At 40.1% G+C, this 19820-nt stretch overlaps 1 protein-coding gene and 1 pseudogene across 2 annotated transcripts in view; one reads left to right on the top strand and one right to left on the bottom strand.

Annotated features, from left to right (window-relative positions):
* On the top strand, positions 6650 to 8270 carry Gm6322 (predicted gene 6322; annotated as a pseudogene).
* Positions 11012 to 19820, bottom strand: part of Rnf128 (ring finger protein 128) — a 109806-nt gene continuing 100997 nt past the window's right edge. For both annotated transcript variants that reach the window (NM_001254761.1, NM_023270.5), the window contains exons 5-7: positions 19573 to 19669; positions 18617 to 18785; positions 11012 to 12422 (exon numbers count right to left, since the gene is read on the bottom strand). In NM_001254761.1, the coding sequence (NP_001241690.1) occupies positions 12289 to 12422; positions 18617 to 18785; positions 19573 to 19669 (400 nt within the window). In that variant the 3' untranslated portion in view covers positions 11012 to 12288. The remainder of the gene's footprint in view (positions 12423 to 18616; positions 18786 to 19572; positions 19670 to 19820) is intronic.

Below are 19820 nucleotides of genomic sequence, written 5' to 3'. Positions count from 1 at the left end.
GGGCTGGTTGTTGTTATTGTTGTTGTTAGGATAACTCAATCCCGACAGGAAAAGAATAGAGTGAAAGTGAAAACTGGCTTACAGAAAGAATGCAAATAAAAGGTCCTGAGAAGTTGGCAAGGTATTCAAAATAAAGATATAGGGCCATGTGGCTAAGACAATGGACTGGGACACTCAGACTAGGAGTCCTGGAGCCAGTGAACTCTGCCCCAAGGAGTGTCTCCAGGCTAAATCTTCCAAGACTTGGGCGGTTTCTGGCGAAGCAGGTATATGTCACAAGCAAGTATTTATTTTTGTGGAAGAAAAACGCAACCATCACCACCACCAACAAAGCAAAATCCCAAGGCAGAGTGTTTCCTAGCGCAAAGTCACCCTTTGAAGGTGTATTAAGGCACATCGTTTCTCCATTTCTTCACAGTAAAAGGTCAATAAATGCAGCAAATGTGGATAGCCTTTGTCTTCCTTCATTTGTACAGTTCCAGCCGCCATTGTCCGTCAGTATGCTTATGGTTCTAGTTATGGCAAAGAGCATCAGGATTGGATGGTTCCTTCTCTGTACGCTGAACCCAGCCAGGGCTACCCAGATACTCTGTCTTAAGATCAGGCCCACTTCCAGCTTGGAGCTGGAGCTGGGGATTTAGAACACTTTTGCATTTATAAACAAACACTTCACTGATTGTATAAAGAAAACAGTTTTCAAATTGAATTATGTCTATTGCGCTAAAATTTGTCTTGATCATAATGTACTTCAAGTCTTTGCAAATAATTGTTTCTCTAAAACCACATTTAAAATACCATGGCATTCTTTTCATTGTCCAATTATGAATATTCCTGTAAAATACTTAGGAATTACAAACAATCTTGAATATCGCTGCTGATATTGTCCTGGAACTTAATGTATCGCATGCTATGCTCATTAATAAGTGTCTTAGTTAGGATTTTCATCGCTGTGAAAGGATACCATGACCGAGGCAACTCTTTTTTTTACTTATTTTATTTATTTACATTCTAGCCATTGCCTTCCCTCCTGTTTCCCCTCCCACAATTTCTCATCACATTCCTCCTCCCTTGCCTCCTAGAGTGTGCTCCCCACCACCAGGCATCCCCCTTCCCTGGGGGCCTCAAGTCTCTCAAGGATTGAGTATATCTTCTCCCACTGAAACCAGACCAGTCAGTCCCCTAATATATATTTGCCAGGGGCCTTGGACCTGTGTGTCTATGCTGCCAAGGCAACTCTTATAAAGGACAACATTTAATTAGGGCTGGCTTACAGGTTCAGAAGTTCAGTATATTATCATCATAGTGGGAAGCAGGGTAGTATCCAGGCAGTCATGGTGCTGAAGGAGCTGAGAGTTCTACACCTTGTTCCAAAGTCAAACAGGATAAGACTGGCTTCTAGGCAGCTAGGAGAAGGGTCTCAAAGACCACCCCCACTGTGACACACTTCTTCCAAAAAAGCTACATCTACTCCAACAAGGTCACACCTCCTATTAGTGCCATTCCCTGGGTCACACATACTCAAATTACTACATGCTACTCCCTGGCCCCCATAGGCTTGTACAAACCAATGAGTCTCTGGGGACATACCTAGCCATAGCATAATGCAAAATACATTTAGTCAACTTCAAATGCCCCACCCCCATAGTTTTTAACAGTCTCAACAATGTTAAAAGTCCAAAGCTCAAAGTCTCTTCTGATGTTTATCCAACTACTTCACTGTAATCCCCTATAAAATAAAAAAAAATAATAAAAAAGCAGATCACATACCTCCAACATCACAGGATATACATTACCATTCCAAAATGTCACAGTGGGGAAATATTGGACAAATGCAAGACCAAAAGCCAGCTGGACAAATTCCAAATCCTGCATCTCCATATCTGATGTCAAAACACTCTTCAGATCTCCAACTCCTTTCATTGCTGTTGACTGCAACAAACTTTTTTCTCCTGGGCTGTTTCCATTCCCTGTCAGCATCTTTCCTCAGCAGGTATTCCATGGCTCTGACATCTCTAACATCTTGGGGTCTCCAAGGCAACTTCGACTTTACAGGTTCTTGTTCTACACACAATCTTCTGGGTTTCTTGAAAGGGCTTGGGTCACTTCTCCAACTCTGTCCTCTGTAGCACTCAAAGCTCTGGTTGACTCTATTCCACTGCTGCTGCTGTTCCTGGTAGCCATCTAATGGTTGGTACTGGAATCTCTAATATGCTGGGGTTTCTCATTGCAATTAGGCTTCACCAATAGACTCTCATAGGTTCTCTTTATGGTGTCAAGCCTTAACTTCTTTGCATAATCCCTTTAGTCCTAGGCTGTCACCTGCAATGGAGGCTACTCTTTCACTAATGCCCTGGCCTCACACAGAGGCAAGCTTCAGCTGCTCTCTATGATCCTTTCATGCCTTTAACACCATTACCCATCTGGGTGGTTCTTACATATTACTAAGTCCAGCTGCAACATGAGGTACAATCCTGGCTATATCTGGAACATAACTTCTTTGCATTCTCGGAAAATACATCCTAAAAGATTTTACCTCAATGATGCTAATCTCTTCTTAATCACCGATAATTTCTTAGCTCCAGCTAGCCAGCATCGATTGTCCCAGTAGTCCCTTTTATTCCTCACTCTAAAGCCAGAGTCACATGGCCAAAGCTGCCAAGTTTTGCAGTTTGCTTGAGCTGGAACATGGCCCCCTTGTTCTATTACAGTATCAACAGCTTTCTGTTTCCCAACTCCTTCACCGCCTAAACTTGGCTGTCCTGGAACTTGCTCTGTAGATTGACCTACCTTGAACTGAGAGATCTGCATGGCTCTGTCTCCTGAATGTTGGGATCAAAGGCATGTACCACCATGCTCGGACTTAAGCTTTTCTTCACCTAGAAATTTCATTGCCCGAGCCTGGCCTTGAATTCAGAGAACTATTTGTCTTTGTGTCCTGGTATGAACCACCATGCTTGGGCCTAAGCTTTCATGGCCACTATTCCTCAAGATCTAGATCAAAAGTGTGTGTACTCCATTTCTGGACTGTAATTCATTTCAGATTAAAATTAACCAAGTAATCATAACACCTAGATATGAGTCTCTCTTGTTTAACTGCAAAATCATAAACAGTAAGCTTAGTTGGGTGGGATCTTGTCCTATAGTCACAATTCCCTTAATCCATTTATCTCCTTGAACAAAGGATTTAGCTCCATTCTACTTCCAGGTGCCCCTTTAATATTTCATTTATATGTTTTGTATTTTTCATTTCTCCCCTTGCTCCTTTTTATTAAAACTCTCTTCATAAAGTCCAACTCCAATAGGTAGACAGGGCCACAAGAGGAGGGATGGTGTTACCAACCCACAGTCAAAATTTCTGACCCAGAATTGTTCCTGTCTAAAACAACTGCAGGGACAAAAATGGAGAAGAGATTGAAGGAAAGGTGGTTCAGTGACCAGCTCAACTGGGGATCTACCTCATGGGGAGACACCAAGGCCTGACAATATTACTGATGCTATGATGTGCTTACAGTCAGGAGCCTAGCATGGCTGTCCTCTGAGAGGCCCAACCATCAGCTGACTGAAACAGATGCAGATACCTACACCCAACCATTGGACTGAAGTCTGGGACCCCTATGGTTGAATTAGGGAAAAGTTGGAAGAAACTGAGGAGGAGGGCAACCCCATAAGGAAGACCAGCAGCCTCAACTAACCTAGACTCCTGAGATCTCTCAGATACTGCGTCACGAACCAGGCAGCATATAGGAGCTAATCTGAGGCCCTGACACATATACTGTAGAGGACTACCTGGTCTGACCTCAGTGGGAGAAGATGTGACTAATCCTGGAGGGATTTGAGGCCCCAGGGAAGGGAGAGGCCTGGTGGTGGGGGAAGCATCCTCTTAGGGACAAGGGAGTTGTGGTGGAGGAATGGGATGAAGAACTGTGGGAGGGGGGACTGGGAGGTGGTAATGGTTGGATTGTAAATAAATAAAAATAAAAAAATTAAAATGTCACTACTTAAAAAAAAAAAAAAAACTCTGTACCTACTGTAAAAAAATTCTCTTCGTAAGAGTGAACTTTAGTAAACACAACAGAGTTTATACCAGGCTGTTTTGAGACTTCCTTTGTCAAAACAATTCATCTAAATCTCTTTTCCTTAGCCTCAGGCAGACTCTTCAAACAATGGCAAAAGGCAGCCATATTCTTCACCACAATATCATAAGAACAGTTTCTGAGCCACATACTATAAAATTCTTCTTCAATGAAACATCTTGGGCCAGGTCTGCACAGTTAACTCATCCTTACCACTAATGTCTTCCATATCCCTACTAGGATGGTCCATTAAGCTCCACTTAAAGCATTCCCCTGCTTCTTAAATTCAAAGTACCAAAATCCATGTTCCTCCAAACAAAGGTATGATCAGGCCTATCAAAGCAATACCTCACTTGTGGTACCAACTTCTGTCTTAGTTAGGGTTTCCATTGCTGTGAGAGACCACCATGACCAAAGCAACTCTTATAAGTGACAACATTTAATTGCAGTTGCCTTACAGGTTCAGAGGTTCAGTCCATTATCACCATGGCAGGAAGCATGGCAGCATCCAGGCAGGCATGGTGCTACAGGAGCTGAGAGTTCTACATCTTGTTCCAAATGCAAACAGGAAAAGACTGGTTTCCAGGCAGCTAGGAGGAGGTTCTCAAAGCCCACCCCCACAGTGATACACTCCCTCTAACAAGGCCATGCCTACTCCAACAAAGCTACACCTCCTAATACTGGCAGTCTCTAGGCCATGCATAGTCAAACCACTCCAATAAGTCTATGCTTTTTCCTATGTTTACAAGTGCAGATTCAGACATTGTTAGTTTCCTAAGACCTCACATTTTAACAAAATGGCAGAATCGAGATCTGAATGTGCATTTATGACTACAAATCAAAACTCTTTATTATTGTCTATGTATATGGCCCATAGACACAAATGCAGTGTGTGCAATGCTAAATGCTCTTCTCCACGATGACTCCAGTCTGACATTCTCTTAGTTCAGAGCACTTCCGTTTATCAAGTACCAAGCTTAGAACTTTGGAATAAGCTTAGATTTCTTTCTCTCTTTTCCTGTCTCCCCATTTCCACCAGTTTGTGTCTGTGTGTGTCTTTCACCACACAACACTTAAAAAAAAAACCTATCTCAGCCTCCTGTGGTTTAGAGGAACCCCACATCATGTTATTGCTGTCCAATCTAATGGCTCCCCCATTCACCTGTTTGCTTTCATCACATCTTCTGAGCTATATTGCTGTAGCTAGCCCTGAGGCTAATTATATTTGATGTTAATTCTGTTCTCCTGTGAGTGGTTGCGAACAAGGAATGAGTCAGCACTCTGGTGATTTTTCTGTAAACCTGCTTCCCACCTTAATTTGTAAAATAAAGGAGAGCTGTTGATCGGGCAGATAAAATGGAAGGTGGAGCAGAAGGTGGAGTGAAGAAGAAGGAGAAAATGGAAGAGAGAGAGAACGCAGAGGAGGAGGAAGAAGAAGAAAAGCAGAGCAGAAGCACATGATCTGGAGAAACTGCAAATTCTAAGGGGTCTCATAGATGTGGAAGATGGTAGTGTAGTGGTAGATCTGCCCAATCTAGGCACACAGCATGTATTCATATTGTGTTGTGTTTTCATTGCTCGGGCATAATTGGGTTGGAGAGATTTACAGCAACACTATATACTAACCCACCTAGGAATATGCCATGTGGGTATACTATCCAGAGGCCAGCCTTCTGGATGACTGTCTTTTTTAAACAGTGGCCTCAAATACCTATGAGAAAGTGTATGAGTGACAAAATCACCCTCCCTCAAAACAATTCCAGAGATTGTGCTATGGAAAGGCTTCAGCTGTCATTTAGTTTCTTGGATTATCTAAAGCGATACTAGCTAAGTTTATGGGGTTTTTTGTTTGTTTTGTTTTGTTTTTTGTCTATAGTAGGTTTGGGTTCAGTAAGAGTCAAAATGTGTATATTACTGTTAGAGGAATGTCATTTAAAGCTTTGTTACTCCAAATGTGGATCCCAGACCATCATCATCTGATCACCTGGAAGCTAGAAACTCAGACTCTCTCACCCTTCACTAGACCTGCTCAACTAGAACACTCATTTTAACAAGATCCCCAGGTAATTTGTGGGAAGATAAAGTTGTAGATGCACTGATTTAAAGCAGATTGGATATTTGAAAACCAAACTACCACAAATTGGTGGCCACTAAACAGGTTTCCATAAAGTCCCTCAGACGTATCATTATTAAAAATGTAAGCTCTGCCCACATAAGGTGGTTTATATTGCTCTTTTAAAAAAAAAATACTTGTTCATTAACATTTTCTGGTAATTTCTGGTAAATGGTTAAAAAAAAACTGTAATAACAGTTGGAGTTAGAGCTTAAAAAGGGAACTTGCTGTTAACCAGCCATAATCATTTCTATGCTTTTCTCTTTAAACACCAACAAATATCATATGAGTACCTTACTAAACTCATGAAATTGCTTCCATACTAAAAGAAAGTTGAGGGCTAGAGAGATTTCTCAGGGGTAAGTACTTATTGCATTAAGCAAGACGATGTGAATAAAAAGTTTAGAGCAGTCTCTGTTCCTCCCTGTTCCGGAGACAACCACATCTTCTTGTGCAGTGCCAGCCTCTTCCTATAGACAAGATGGTGAAGGTTGGTGTGAACTGATTTGGCTGTATTGGGCACCTGGTTACCAGGGCTGCCTTCTGCTCTGCACTTGGCAAAGTGGAGATTGTTGCCATCAATGACCCCTTCATTGACCTCAAATACATGGTCTACATGCTCCAGTATGACTCCACCCACGGCAAATTCAATGCCACAGTCAAGGTTGAGAATGGGAAACTTGTCATCAACATGAAGCCCATCACCATCTTCCAGGAGTGAGATCCCACTAACATCAAATGGGGTGGTGCCAGTGCTGAGTATGTTAGGGAGTTTACTAGCGACTTCACAACCAGGAAGAAGGCTGGGGCCCACTTGAAGGGTGGGGCTAAAAGGCTCATCATCTCTGCTCCTTCTGCTGATGCCCCCATGTTTGTGATGGGTGTGAACCACAAGAAATATGACAACTCACTCAAGATTGTCAGCAATGCATCCTGCACCACCAACTGCTTAGCCCCTGTCTTAGTCAGGGTTTCTATTCTTGCACAAACATCATGACCAAGAAGCAAGTTGGGGAGGAAAGGGTTTATTCGGCTTACACTTCCATACTGCTGTTCCTCACCAAGGAAGTCAGGACTGGAACTCAGGCAGTTCAAGAAGCAGGAACTGATGCAAAGGCCATGGAGGGATGTTCTTTACTGGCTTGCTTCCCCTGGCTTGCTCAGCCTGCTCTCTTATAGAACCAAGACTACCAGCCCAGAGATGGTCCCACCCACAAGGAGCCTTCCCCCTTGATCACTAATTGAGAAAATGCCTTACAGTGGATCTCATGAAGGCATTTCCTCAACTGAAGCTCTTTTCTCTGTGATAACTCCAGCTGTGTCAAGTTGACACAGAACCAGCCAGTTCAGCCCCCCAGCCAAGATCATCCATGACAACTTTGGCATCATGGAAGGGCTCATGACCATGGTCCATGCCATCACTGCCACTCAGAAGACTGTGGATGGCCCCTCTGGAAAGCTGTGGTGTGATGGCCATGAGTCTGCCCAGAACATCATCCCTGCATCCACTGGTGCTGCCAAGGCTGTGGGCAAGGTCATCCCAGAGCTGAATGGGAAGCTCACTGGCAGGGCCTTCCGTGTTCCTATCCCCAATGTACCCATTGTGGATCTGACATACCACCTGGAGAAACCTGCCAAGTATGACAGCATCAAGAAGGTGGTGAAGCAGGCACCTGAGGGCCCACTAAAGGGCATCCTGGGCTACTCTGAGGACCAGGTTGTCACCTGCAACTTCATAGCAACTCCCACTCTTCCACCTTTGATGCTGGGGTTGGCATTGCTCTCGATGACAACTTTGTAAAGCTTGTTTCCTGGTATGACAATGAATACAGCTACAGCAACAGGGTGGTGGACGTCATGGCCTACATGGCCTCCAAGGAGTAAGAAACCCTGGACCACCCACCCCAGCAAGGACACTGAGAGCAAGAGAGAGGCCCTTGGTTGCTGAGGAGTTCCTGTCTCAACTTGGCTCCAACACTGAACATCTCCCTCACAATTTCCATCCCAGACCCCCATAATAACAGGAGGGACTCAGGGAGCCTTCTCTACTCTCTTGAGTACCATCAATAAAAGTTTGCTGCACCTCCTTCACAAAAGTCTAGAGCAACTATTCCCACCTATAATCCCAGGGCTGGAGTGGAGGAACAGAGATGGGATTACTGGACTTTGCTGGTTGCCACCCTAGTTCTGGGTTCAATGAGAGACTTTGTCTCAAGGGAATGATAGAGCAGGACACCTGATGTCCTCCTCTAGCTTTTGTGCATGTCTTCATGCACATACAACACACACACACACACACACACACACACACACACACACCTGAAAGTTGAGTAATTCCTGAAGTAGCTTTGTTGGTAGAGGACGTCACTAGAGATCAAAGTGATGATCACAAACCTTAATTTCTTTTATTCTCATGTAATATTTTAATTAAATCTTTTGTTAGTTATTGTGCTTAAGGTGTAAAAATTAACTCCAGGGCTGGTGAGATAGCTCCGTGGGTAAGACCACCGACTGCTCTTCCAAAGGTCCCAAGTTCAAATCCCAGCAACCACATGGTGGCTCACAACCACCCATAATGAGATCTGACGCCCTCTTCTGGTGCGTTTGAAGACAGCTACAGTGAACTTATAATAATAAATAAATCTTTGGGCCAGAGCGAGTTGGGTTGACCAGAGCGAGCAGAGGTACTAAATTCAATTCCCAACAACCATATGAAGGCTCACAACCATCTATACAACTACAGTGTGTACTCATATACATAAAATAAATCTTTAAAAAAATTAACTCCAACCAAAAAAAAAATGAGCCAAGTAAATGATAAGAAATTTTACAGTCTGAGTTAATAATTCCGTAACAAAATATTTCACAAATAAACAATCCCTCTATATATGGAAGGGAGAAGACATGTTCCTAGGAGCTCAGTTGTGTCTGTTTATTACATTGTGAGGTAAATGTAGATTTTTTTAAAATATGAAACCCGAATTCTACTAAATATGAACTCATATGCCCCTATTTTTATGTTTATAACTTACCATACAAATATTATCTACTATCACTGATAAAAGAAGCAGCCTATGTAGTGACTATCAGGTTAGAGCATAATATAAATTCTGGTGCTTAAGCTAAAGTATATCAAATAGTAGTAGCAGGAAGTAATAAAATCCACAAGTGGCATGGAATCCCTCTCCTTTATATATACCAGGAAACGCCAAAATATACATCAAGATAATGATGTGCATATGAATGTGTGTGGTAGTATTATCCATAATGGCCAAAGTGGTGAAATACCCTAAGAATTCAGTCACTAATGAAAGTATAAACAAATGTCAGGTATTTGTATGGTGGAATATTACCCAACAATGGATAGGCATGAATTACTGAAATTATATTCTATGAGTGAACCTTGAAAATATTATGGTAAAGGGAATCTGATCACAAAACCTTTATTGAACAATTCTGTTTGTATGATATATCTAAAATAGACAAGCCTAGAGAGACAAAAGGCAGACTGGTAAATGCATGTGTGGGCTGGAAATGGGAACAGGAATTGACTATCAGTTGGTATGAGGGGATGCTTTTGGATAATGGAATAAGGACCTGAGTTCAAACCCCAGCACCTATGTTAACAAGCTGAGCATACATTCCCCAAACACTTGGAGCTCTACCTCTGGGAGGTCTAAAAGCCTTTTCTGGCCACTATGTACACCACCCTTCACTACATGTATGTATATACTCAGACATGTACACAAATAGTTTATTTTTTTCTAAGTTAAAAATATCTCTCTCGCCAGGCAGTGGTGGTGCATGCCTTTAATCCCAGCACTTGGGAGGCAGAGGCAGGCGGATTTCTGAGTTCAAGGCCAGCCCGGTCTACAGAGTGAGTTCCAGGACAGCCAGGGCTATACAGAGAAACCCCGTCGTGAAAAACCAAAAAAAAAAAAAAAAAAAAAACCTCTCTCCCCGAAACAGCATGCACGAGGCCTACATGGGTCTGCACTGTGTCCTCTGTACATATATTATAGCTTCCAATTTAGTACTGTAATGAGACTCCTGAATGTGTGAACGAGTGGGTTTCTGATAACTGTGCTTGTTCTTGGGGCTTTTATTTTTCTGTCAGATTGGCTTGTCCAAGTTCAGTATGATTTTGCTTTATATTTAATTTTGTTAAGATCTAAGTTCTTAGATGCAAAAAAAATACCTCTCTAAAAATAAGCCCCATGAACGTAAACTCCTTGAAAATACAGGGAATACTCACATTGCATGCATGTTGTCACATGCAATATGTTTACACTGATTTTGATCATCATGGTCCTGAGGTGATCCAAGTATCTGTATATTCTTAAAATGTTTAACACAAGAGAAGATAGGCTCTGATTCATAAACATTATCCCACCAATCATACAGTCACAAGAGAAAACTGGAAGAAAGCTTTAAAAGATTGAATCAATCCTCCTGTCATGAATGGCATGGATATAGGTTGCCGTCCAGACCTTTTATTTAACTCTTAGTTTTTTTTATTCACTTTACAGCCCCACTCCCTCCTCTCTTCCCCATACTTGGACTGCCTGGTTAGGCATAAAGAACTTTTAAGCATGCATTTTATTACTGATCGGCTTTATTATCTAGTTCACAGTCTGTTCAGTGAGATCAGAATGGCAGCTCTTCCCTTTCTGTGTAAGGTCATATGCAAGGATCACACTGGAGGTTCAGTCTATATTGATCACTATACCAACGACCATTTACACACAACTATTCTGCCCTCTCAACAGTCGATGTATTAGATACAAAAGTTAGCTAGCACATGAGAGCTAAATCGAACACCAGATACAATCTTTCATTGGAATATTTTATTTACATTTTATATTTAAAGAGAATCAGTACAAATCAGAGCATATTTACAGCATTTTCAAATCAGTGTACAAGAGTGCAATGGTTTCATCCATTATATAGTCAGCAAACAAAAATACACGTCTGTTCTATTTTTGTCTAAATCCTGTGGGAATTTGCACTGGGAACAAAACACAAGCCACACAAAGTAGAAATAAAGTGCGTCTTTTCAATAGCTCTATTTAACTTTGGTGGTTGAAGCTTCAAACTTTTTATTAAGGCACCTGGAATCCCCCCTTCCCTTGATTCTTTTTCAAACACCAACAAATGCAATCACAAAATTATAGATAGATGGACAGAATTTAAATTTCATGTAATTAGAGACCACAAGGCCAAATGTAAACTCAGTTTTCAAAGTCACCATTGTTTGGAAACTATTTTCCACATTTGACACATTTTACAGAATATTCTCTGCAGATGAATTCTGCACCGTAACCAGTTACCAATGTTCTACGATTTAGTTCAGCTATTACTATTTTCAAATTTGATGGTAGTTTCTATCCTGTGCTTTTGAAAACATCAAGCTTGAGAAATAGTTTAGAATGTTTTTGTAAGAAACTTTTTATGTCTATAATCTTGTGTGGTGTCACTAATATACTGATCAACCAATTCAGTTCATATTTTTCTGACAAACTATGCTCAACACTCACATGAAATACATACACAGCTTAATTTTAAAATGAAAAGGTTAAAATGAATATTTTGCTTTAATCTTGTACTATCAACTTAATGCCTAAGTTCGCATTGCTTTTTTTTTCTTTTTTTTTTTAAACAAATTCCAGATCAATATAAGCACCTGGAGACAAACCCCGACACACAGAGCCCAAGCTAAAGTAGTAGTATTGTTTAATTATGATACTATCATAAAACAAAGTGATTACAGCTACTCCACACTTTTAAAGCAACATATTTTTTTATAACAAAGTTGTTGTAAATGAAAAACCTGACTACTCATAGACGGTTCTGAATGTTAAAAATGTTGCTATCACTATCACCAAGAGGAAACTTGCCTATGAAAAACGTTATGGTGAGTTTGTGGAAAACGGTACTGGGGTAAATATGTTAAGCCATTTAACTATAGTATAATATAAGTTACCTCAGCACTTTCAGTATCATTCTTGTTTTACGTTTACCCAGTTCATTCATAGTAAACTAGGCCCTGATTGGCAGTCCTGTTGTTAACTAACGGTTCAAGTTTTCTATTGACACAGATTTTTAAGATTTAATCTCCCGAACAGCTGCCTCTTGATCAGGAGTTTCATCTTCTTCAAAGGTTGGGTTGTCAACATGGGGAACAACATCCACGGCCACAGAATTTGCTTCATGGTTTACCAGCTGTAGATTTTCATCTGGACACAGAAGTGAAGATGTTAGAATGATAGTACCTTTCTTTCCTTTCAAGGCAAGAAGTCTGCACTCATTTCCAAGAAGGCTTCCTTATTCAATGCCATCATATTCTGATGATTACTATGTGACTTTTTTTTAATCCAAGTGTAGGATGACCTCCTGTATTCATAGCATTCAGCAGGTAAGACACAAGAATTCTTCTACCTTCCAGGCTAGCCTTAGTTACACAGTACACTTCAGGTTGGCCTAGGCTACAGCATGAGATCCTATCTTGAAAAAAAAAAAGGAAATCTTAATTTATATTGTTTCCCTTAAGGCACTTTTGGCATTATTGATTTATGATTCCTGTTTTTTTATTTATGTTTGTGTGGTTACTTTTACCTAAATTATAAACGTACTAAGGGCAAAAGTTACATCTTTTGCGTTTTTTTCTTTTCTAAAAATATCAGGTCTTAAGCCTGGATGCACATTACTATCACTTGGGCTATTTGAACCTAACTGTATAGTAAATAGAATACATAACCATCCTAGAAGAAGAAAGGTGGGGGATGAACAAAACAACACCAAAGTAACTTCAAGCCATATAGCTAAAGGAAAATGGATTGTAAGGTAGTTGCTAAAGTATTTTACGTTTCTGCTAGAATTGAAAGGTCAAGGAAATATATTTTGAATAAGGAAAGCCTTTCTCCCTTCATTGTCACTAAAAGGAATTACAAGTAAGGCCGGGAGGACAGTTTCAAATGAGTCCAGTGGTGTGCAGCTGTAATGACATACATCCAGCAGTAGAAACTCAGTGTCTTCCAGATAAGAGGGAGAGGGGCAAAGAAAGGAAGGGAAGAGGAGCTTTGTGAGTAGACATGCATCTTCTAGCCTTGTTCTTTGAAAGAACTGACTGTAATAACCACCCTGAGGCAATAAGTAACTATGCCTAGTGCCTATATCTTGCTTTTGATATAACAATCTCTAAGCAAAGAACTCTTGACGAAATGGCAGATTCTGGGACGGAGAGTATATAAGATTAACCTAGATTCTAGCCTAAGTGTTAGCAAACTACATCTTGCAGAGCCAAAGACACAATTAAGAGTGCTTTTCACCGAGTGAGTATACACACACTGGATGTTCCACGGCTCAGGCACATATCCAGCAGAGGACTGATTTATCTGGCTTCAGTGGGAGAGGATGCTCTTAATCCTGTAAAGACTTGATATGTCAAGGTGGGGACACACCCTGGAGGGGGCACCCTCTCAAATGAGAAGGGGATGGGGGTGGGGTGAAAAACTCTGCAAGGGGGGACTGAGAGGGGACAACATTTGGGATGTAATTAAATAAAATAATTAAAAAGACTGCTTTTCACATTTTAAAAGAGTTTCCAAAACCAACCAACACCTCCCCTAAAGAGATACACAAAAAGAATACATATATGGCAACATAAACATATGTGGCCTTCGATCCCTAAATATTTACTGTCCCTTAAAGGGGAAAAAAAGGCAACCTAAGACTGAAAGCATGCTGTAGTAACAGAGAGTTAGGAAGTCAAAAGAATAAAAAACCCAACCTAACTAAGATTCTGAAGACAGAATTGGGGCCTTTATGAGCAATGGACAAATCATGAAACTAACAAAGAATGAAAGAAGTTCTGTGATCTCACTCTACTATAAATAACCCAATAAAACGGAAAAAGGGATGGCCCCTCCTTACATCTGAAAATTAGTATGTGTGGGAAGAATGACAGAATTAGCAAATCACTATTTGGTGAATAATTATAACAGGAAGTATCAATTATTGTGAAAGCTGGCCAAGAAAAGAACCACGAGAAACAAGATACGTGCATAGTTTCTAAGCACCTATCAAAAAGATATTCAATAATTACAAATGGAAAACAGTAACTTTAAAGGGAAGAATTTGGCAGACAAAACCTTAACCAAGTGAACAAAGTTAAAGTCATCTGTAATGAGAACATTGTGTGCCTCATAATATGCGCTGCTGACTGGGACACAGCATCCGCTTCGCTGGCATTCTAACCAGAAACGGACAGGGATTTAATTACCATGAAGCAGCAGACAAGGCGAAGTAAAGGAACATTTTTTTATAAAATAACAGAAAAGTAATATTCAAAAGTACCAACCTCATGAAAGGCAAATATTAAGGAATTGCCATAGACTGGAGGTCGAGGAGACATAAGAGGAAATTAAACATGGCATCTTGAGACAGAAAAGGGACATGCACGGGCCATCTGCTCAAGCTGAACAAGGTCTCTAGTCAATCCTTCATCAAGTCATTCCCTAGGCTCCATATAAGGATATGGGTAGATAAGATGTTCACATTTACAGAAGCTAGGCAAGGTAGATGGGTAGTCTCTGTATGATTATTGACATTTAAATTTTCTTAGTCAACCTGAAGCTGCTTCAAAATTAAAATAAAAACTACCTGTAATTAATTAGGCACAGTCCATCATGAATTCTGAGTTAATTGTTCTAAAGTGCTTTTATATGCCATGCTTTTAAAATTTTTAATTGAATTTATCTTTTACTTTACTACTCACTGCCCCACTTCCGGTCATTCTTCCCACAATCTCCCCACCCTCCGTCCTCTCCTTCTCCTCTGAGGGGGTTGTGGCCCCCTTGGGCACCCCTCCCCAGCCTGTATGCCATGATATATATTTTTAAAATCTCTCCATGTGATTCTGACATACAGCCAGCTTGACAACCAGGGCTCGTATTGGATGTGCTTTCAGTGTGCTTCCGCACCAGAAAACTGGTTAGAGATACAAAATTTCAGGCTTCACTCAAAACCCACTGAGTCAACAAATCCTCCAGGAAATTAGGCATGTAGTTAACTTTGAAGACTAGTATACTAACAGAATTGATCCCAATGTGTTACATAGATGAAGTAAATATGCATTTGCAAAATTATAAATAGCCACTTTCATTGTAATTATCAGAGATGTATCAGAGACAATCGCCAAACCAGCAATATACACAAACCAGACTGAATTATAATCTAAATGGTCATTTTTTTTTCATGACAAGTTTACATTTCTCAGGCAGCAGGGTGTGCTGAATAGAAAACAGGTTAATATAAGATGCTCTAGAGGAACTCAAAGCTGTCTGAAACAATTTAAGTTTCCTAAATGCATTAATAGACATCTGTGGTTATGGATATTCAAGTGAAATAAAGGCTTCTCGAATGCAGAGTGGGTGTCAGACTAAGAAAGTTAGAGTGGAATGGCACAAAGATATGCAGGCAGCTCACAGTGCAGCTATATATGGAAGATTAGAAATTAGTGGGATGGCACTGAGAAAATATACTGAACCAATGGGAAAAAAAAGGAGTGAAGAATCTAGGGAAGGAGACTCCTTAAGCCTCAAAGTGGGTACCACTGCCACACATCCAGGTAAGGATGCAGGCGGAGCATGGATCATTATTTCATTTGCTATTTAAATGATCTGTAGAGTCTCTTCTGCTTCCCCACCCTCCTAAAAACTGAACACAATCAAGTAGGATGGAATTTTTTATATAAAAAACCTAGCACAAATTAAATTATCTTTTATCTTCACCAAATTCTATTACCATACGATTATGGGAACACAAGACCATCAAGACAAAGAAACGATGACTCAGTATTACAGGTAGAACAATCTACAGATAATTAAGATTCCTATGTGTGTGCAGCTGCAAGGAATGCAAGGTTAGCTTTGACATAGTTATGAGCCTCGTGACATCTTCAGAAATGATATCTATGGTACTGATAAAGCCATAGAGCGCAAAGGTTTATGTCATGGGAAGCTGAAATGTTCAAAAGCTATTGTAGTACTTTGTTCCCTCCACTTTTACACTAACATTGGGTTACTACAAAGTAAGGACCAAGGGAAAACCTTCAAGCAAAGAAAAACACAGAGCTGCCAGGCAAGAGGATCAGGAATTCAAGGCCAGTGTGGGCTACATGAGACCCTGTCTCAAAAAGTCAAAAATGCACACACATTCAAAGAAGTTGATTCTCAGCTCCCTGGAATTGCTGAAGGTAGGCAGATTTTTGGTAATGGCTTAAATCGAAATGTAGTGCACATCCCATAAAAATGTAATTTTTAACTGTATAAATCAGCTTAGGGGTGTAGTCAAGTTGGGGCATGTAAGAAGCTCTGGTTTCTGTGGCCAACAATGCAAAAAAAAAAAAGAAAAGAAAATTCAGAGTTCAAAGGGTTTTGTTATAACCACAAAATTTTGCAACTTACCACCCCTACCTATTTTTTTTAATTAGAATTATTTAGTTCCTGTATATGAGTGTTTTGCCTATCTGTATGTATATGCATCATGGTTCCGCGGTTAGAAGAAGCTAAACCATGTGATGCCCTGGGACTGGAGTTACAGATGCTTATGAACCATCGTGTGGGTGCTAAACAACAGGCTCAAAATTAGTGCAAGAGCAAGGAGTGCTCTTCACCACTGAGCCATCTCAATGGTCTCCATCTAATTTTAGAAAAACACAGAGCTGCCAGACATTTCTGTCTCTCCCAAAAGAAATCCCTTACTTACTGGCTGCCATTTCCCATCCTTATCCTCGGATTGTAGCAACCATGAGTCTGCTACCTGCCTATAATGGTGTACCTAGCCTGGATTTTTTATATAAATAAAATGGTAAGCAAGGCACAGTGGTGTTGGTTTGTAATCTTAGCACTTTGGAGGTGAAGGGTATCCTCAGCTACATACCAAGTTCAAGGCCAATCTGGTTTCTATGAGACCCTGTCTCAAAAAATAAAAGGAAACAAGCAACAATGGAATCCTACAGCACACAACATGTGACCCTTTGTGTCTAGAAGCTTAGTGTAGTATCTATCAATAAACATGTTTATTGATGGTATGTATTTGCACATGCATGTGTGTGCATGCATGCGTGGGAACATGTGTGTGTGTAGGTCAAAGAAGAACTGAAGAGTCAGTTCTCTCCTTCTACAAATCAGATCCTGGGATTAAATTTAGGTTGTCAGAGTTGGGGACAAGCATCTTACCCCTTGAGGCATCTTGCTGGCTTTTCCCTTGTTTGTTGACACAAGTTTTCCTATATAATCCAAGCTAGCCTTATACTTGTGTCATTCCTCTACCTCTGCCTCCCAAGTGCTCTGATTACAAGCATGAGTTGCCATATTTTCCACATCATTCCTCTTTTGTTGTTGCTGTTTCTCTTTATGTTTTGAGATGGGAAATTTCACTGTGTAGCCCTGGCTGTCCTGAAACTTACAATGTATAGCAGGCTGGCCTTGAACTCACAGAGACCGGTTTGCTTCTGCCTGAGTGCCGGGATTAAAGCTATGTATCACCATGCCCGGCACCTTCTGTTAGACATATACACCACATTTTGTTTATTCACTTGTCAGTTAACAGACAAGTCCTCTCCACTTTGGCACTATTAAAAACAACACTGTTGGCAACACTCATGTACTATGTTTTGTACGGGCATATGTTTTCACTTATCTTGGCAAAATAAATACTTAGCAATGGAAAAGAAAAAAGAAAAACACTGAGAGAGTGAAGTTAGAGAAAGAAAGAATTATATGGAGATTTGATGTTTTTAGAAGTAATAAACAACCTCCAACTATCCCCATTCATGTAAAATCACTAAACCGTAATAATAATTTCACACGAATTCCAAATAATATATTCAACCTGAGTGTCTAACAATTGATTCATGTCCTGGACAAGTCAACAGGTGGCAGCATATACCATTGTTCAACCTAGTTTCCTATCTGCAAAATGGATTTCTGAGAAGATAGGCAGAAATCTAGCTTTTGTAAGTCAAATTCTTTTATTATTTCTGGAGTCATTTATTCTACATTCTGATTTATCAGTAATAAACAATGGCTTCTAAAGTTTAAAGTTGCTCTTTTGCCTCAGTAAGGAGAAACATTTAAATGGCCCAGGGCATTTTCCAACAAAACTCTCCTTTTGGGAATAATCCCAATTCCTTCTGCATGTCATCTATTTTAGGAATACTTGAATATGTATGTCCTCTTTGAATATGCATATACTTTATGGCAGGAGTGCATCTTTTATTGTGCCATTTTAAATAGAAAAAAAACCTTAAAATGGCATAAGGAATAAATGAAACAACTACTAAAAAGCAAGATGCATAGCCAGATGTGTGGTCCACAGTGGACTGATTACTTGTGATGAGCCCACTGCCCTTCAGTACTGTGCTTACTTGCTGACTGCGCATGTTCCTCCAGAGGTGGCTCATCTGCTCCTTGTACTGAAGCATATCCAGATGATGCAGTCTCACTGCGACTGTCCTCTTCATGGGGAGAGGCAGTATTAGATGCTTCATTAGAAACAGGAACTTGTAAAGACACTGATCCATCTTCAACATCCACCTTTGGGAAGCATTTGAACAAAAGAAGATGTTTGGAGTACATGCATTACATTGACATATGATTATGATGTTTTCATTTGTGATAACTTACAGAAATATTTTTTAGCCTAATAAACCTCTAATCCATTTTCATGATCACAAAAATCTCTTGCTGGCCTCAGTCACAGTAGAGTAGCTGGGGTAGGAATTGGCTTTACCAATGGAAGGTATATATATATATATCTTCATTTTGCTGATTCCTTCACTCTTCACTGGTACAAAGTAGGCACTTAGTATACATTAATATATGCTACTCTGTCACAAAAGAGAACCGAGAATTGCTTTCATCTGCACATTTCTGTTAAGTTAAAAAGATTTTATTGAGTTGATATTTATTGTATCTTGAAGATAAGGTCTTTCATTTACCAAATACAAAATTATAATTTTATTATGCTTTCTCAAACTAACATGGTGATTAATAACAAATTGGATAATTGTAATAATGACAAGGTTAAAATAGAAAAGTAGATAACACCTTGGTAGTTTATATTATGATCCAAATTTAAATTATGGTCCAAATTATGATCTAGATAATAACTACGTTTGAGAAGAAGAAGAAGAAGGAAAATATATACGTCCAAGATGGAGGAATTTCCCCGTGTCTATGAAAGAAATATGTCTAGTTTTAGGGATAAACTGTGATTTGCACATTACCTACCCAGAGAGAGAAGTTATTTTCATGAATGCCCAGGCATATAAAATACCACACTGGTGAAGTTCCTTCACAGAAAGGATATAGCAACGTTTACCTCAATTCCCAGAGCTTTGAGAATGTCACACTTGCACATGGGGCAAGTCCTGTGTTCTAAAAGCCACGGGTCCACACATGTCTTATGGAAAATATGACTAATGAAGGAGAAAAGAGAGAATTTAGTTATAAGGTGTGAAACAGCATCAACACTTACACACACACACACACTCAGATTACACTTAGCCTTTGCATGGATATCTTTTTCTGCCTTTAAACATGCCATTAATAAAGGAGCCACGAGAATAG

The sequence above is a fragment of the Mus musculus genome, chromosome X (genome assembly GCF_000001635.26).
Source record: "Mus musculus strain C57BL/6J chromosome X, GRCm38.p6 C57BL/6J".
In the NCBI taxonomy this organism is placed as follows: domain Eukaryota; kingdom Metazoa; phylum Chordata; class Mammalia; order Rodentia; family Muridae; genus Mus; species Mus musculus.
The sequence above is the reverse complement of the archived record's forward strand: the minus strand, read 5'-3'. Positions and strand labels throughout refer to the sequence as shown.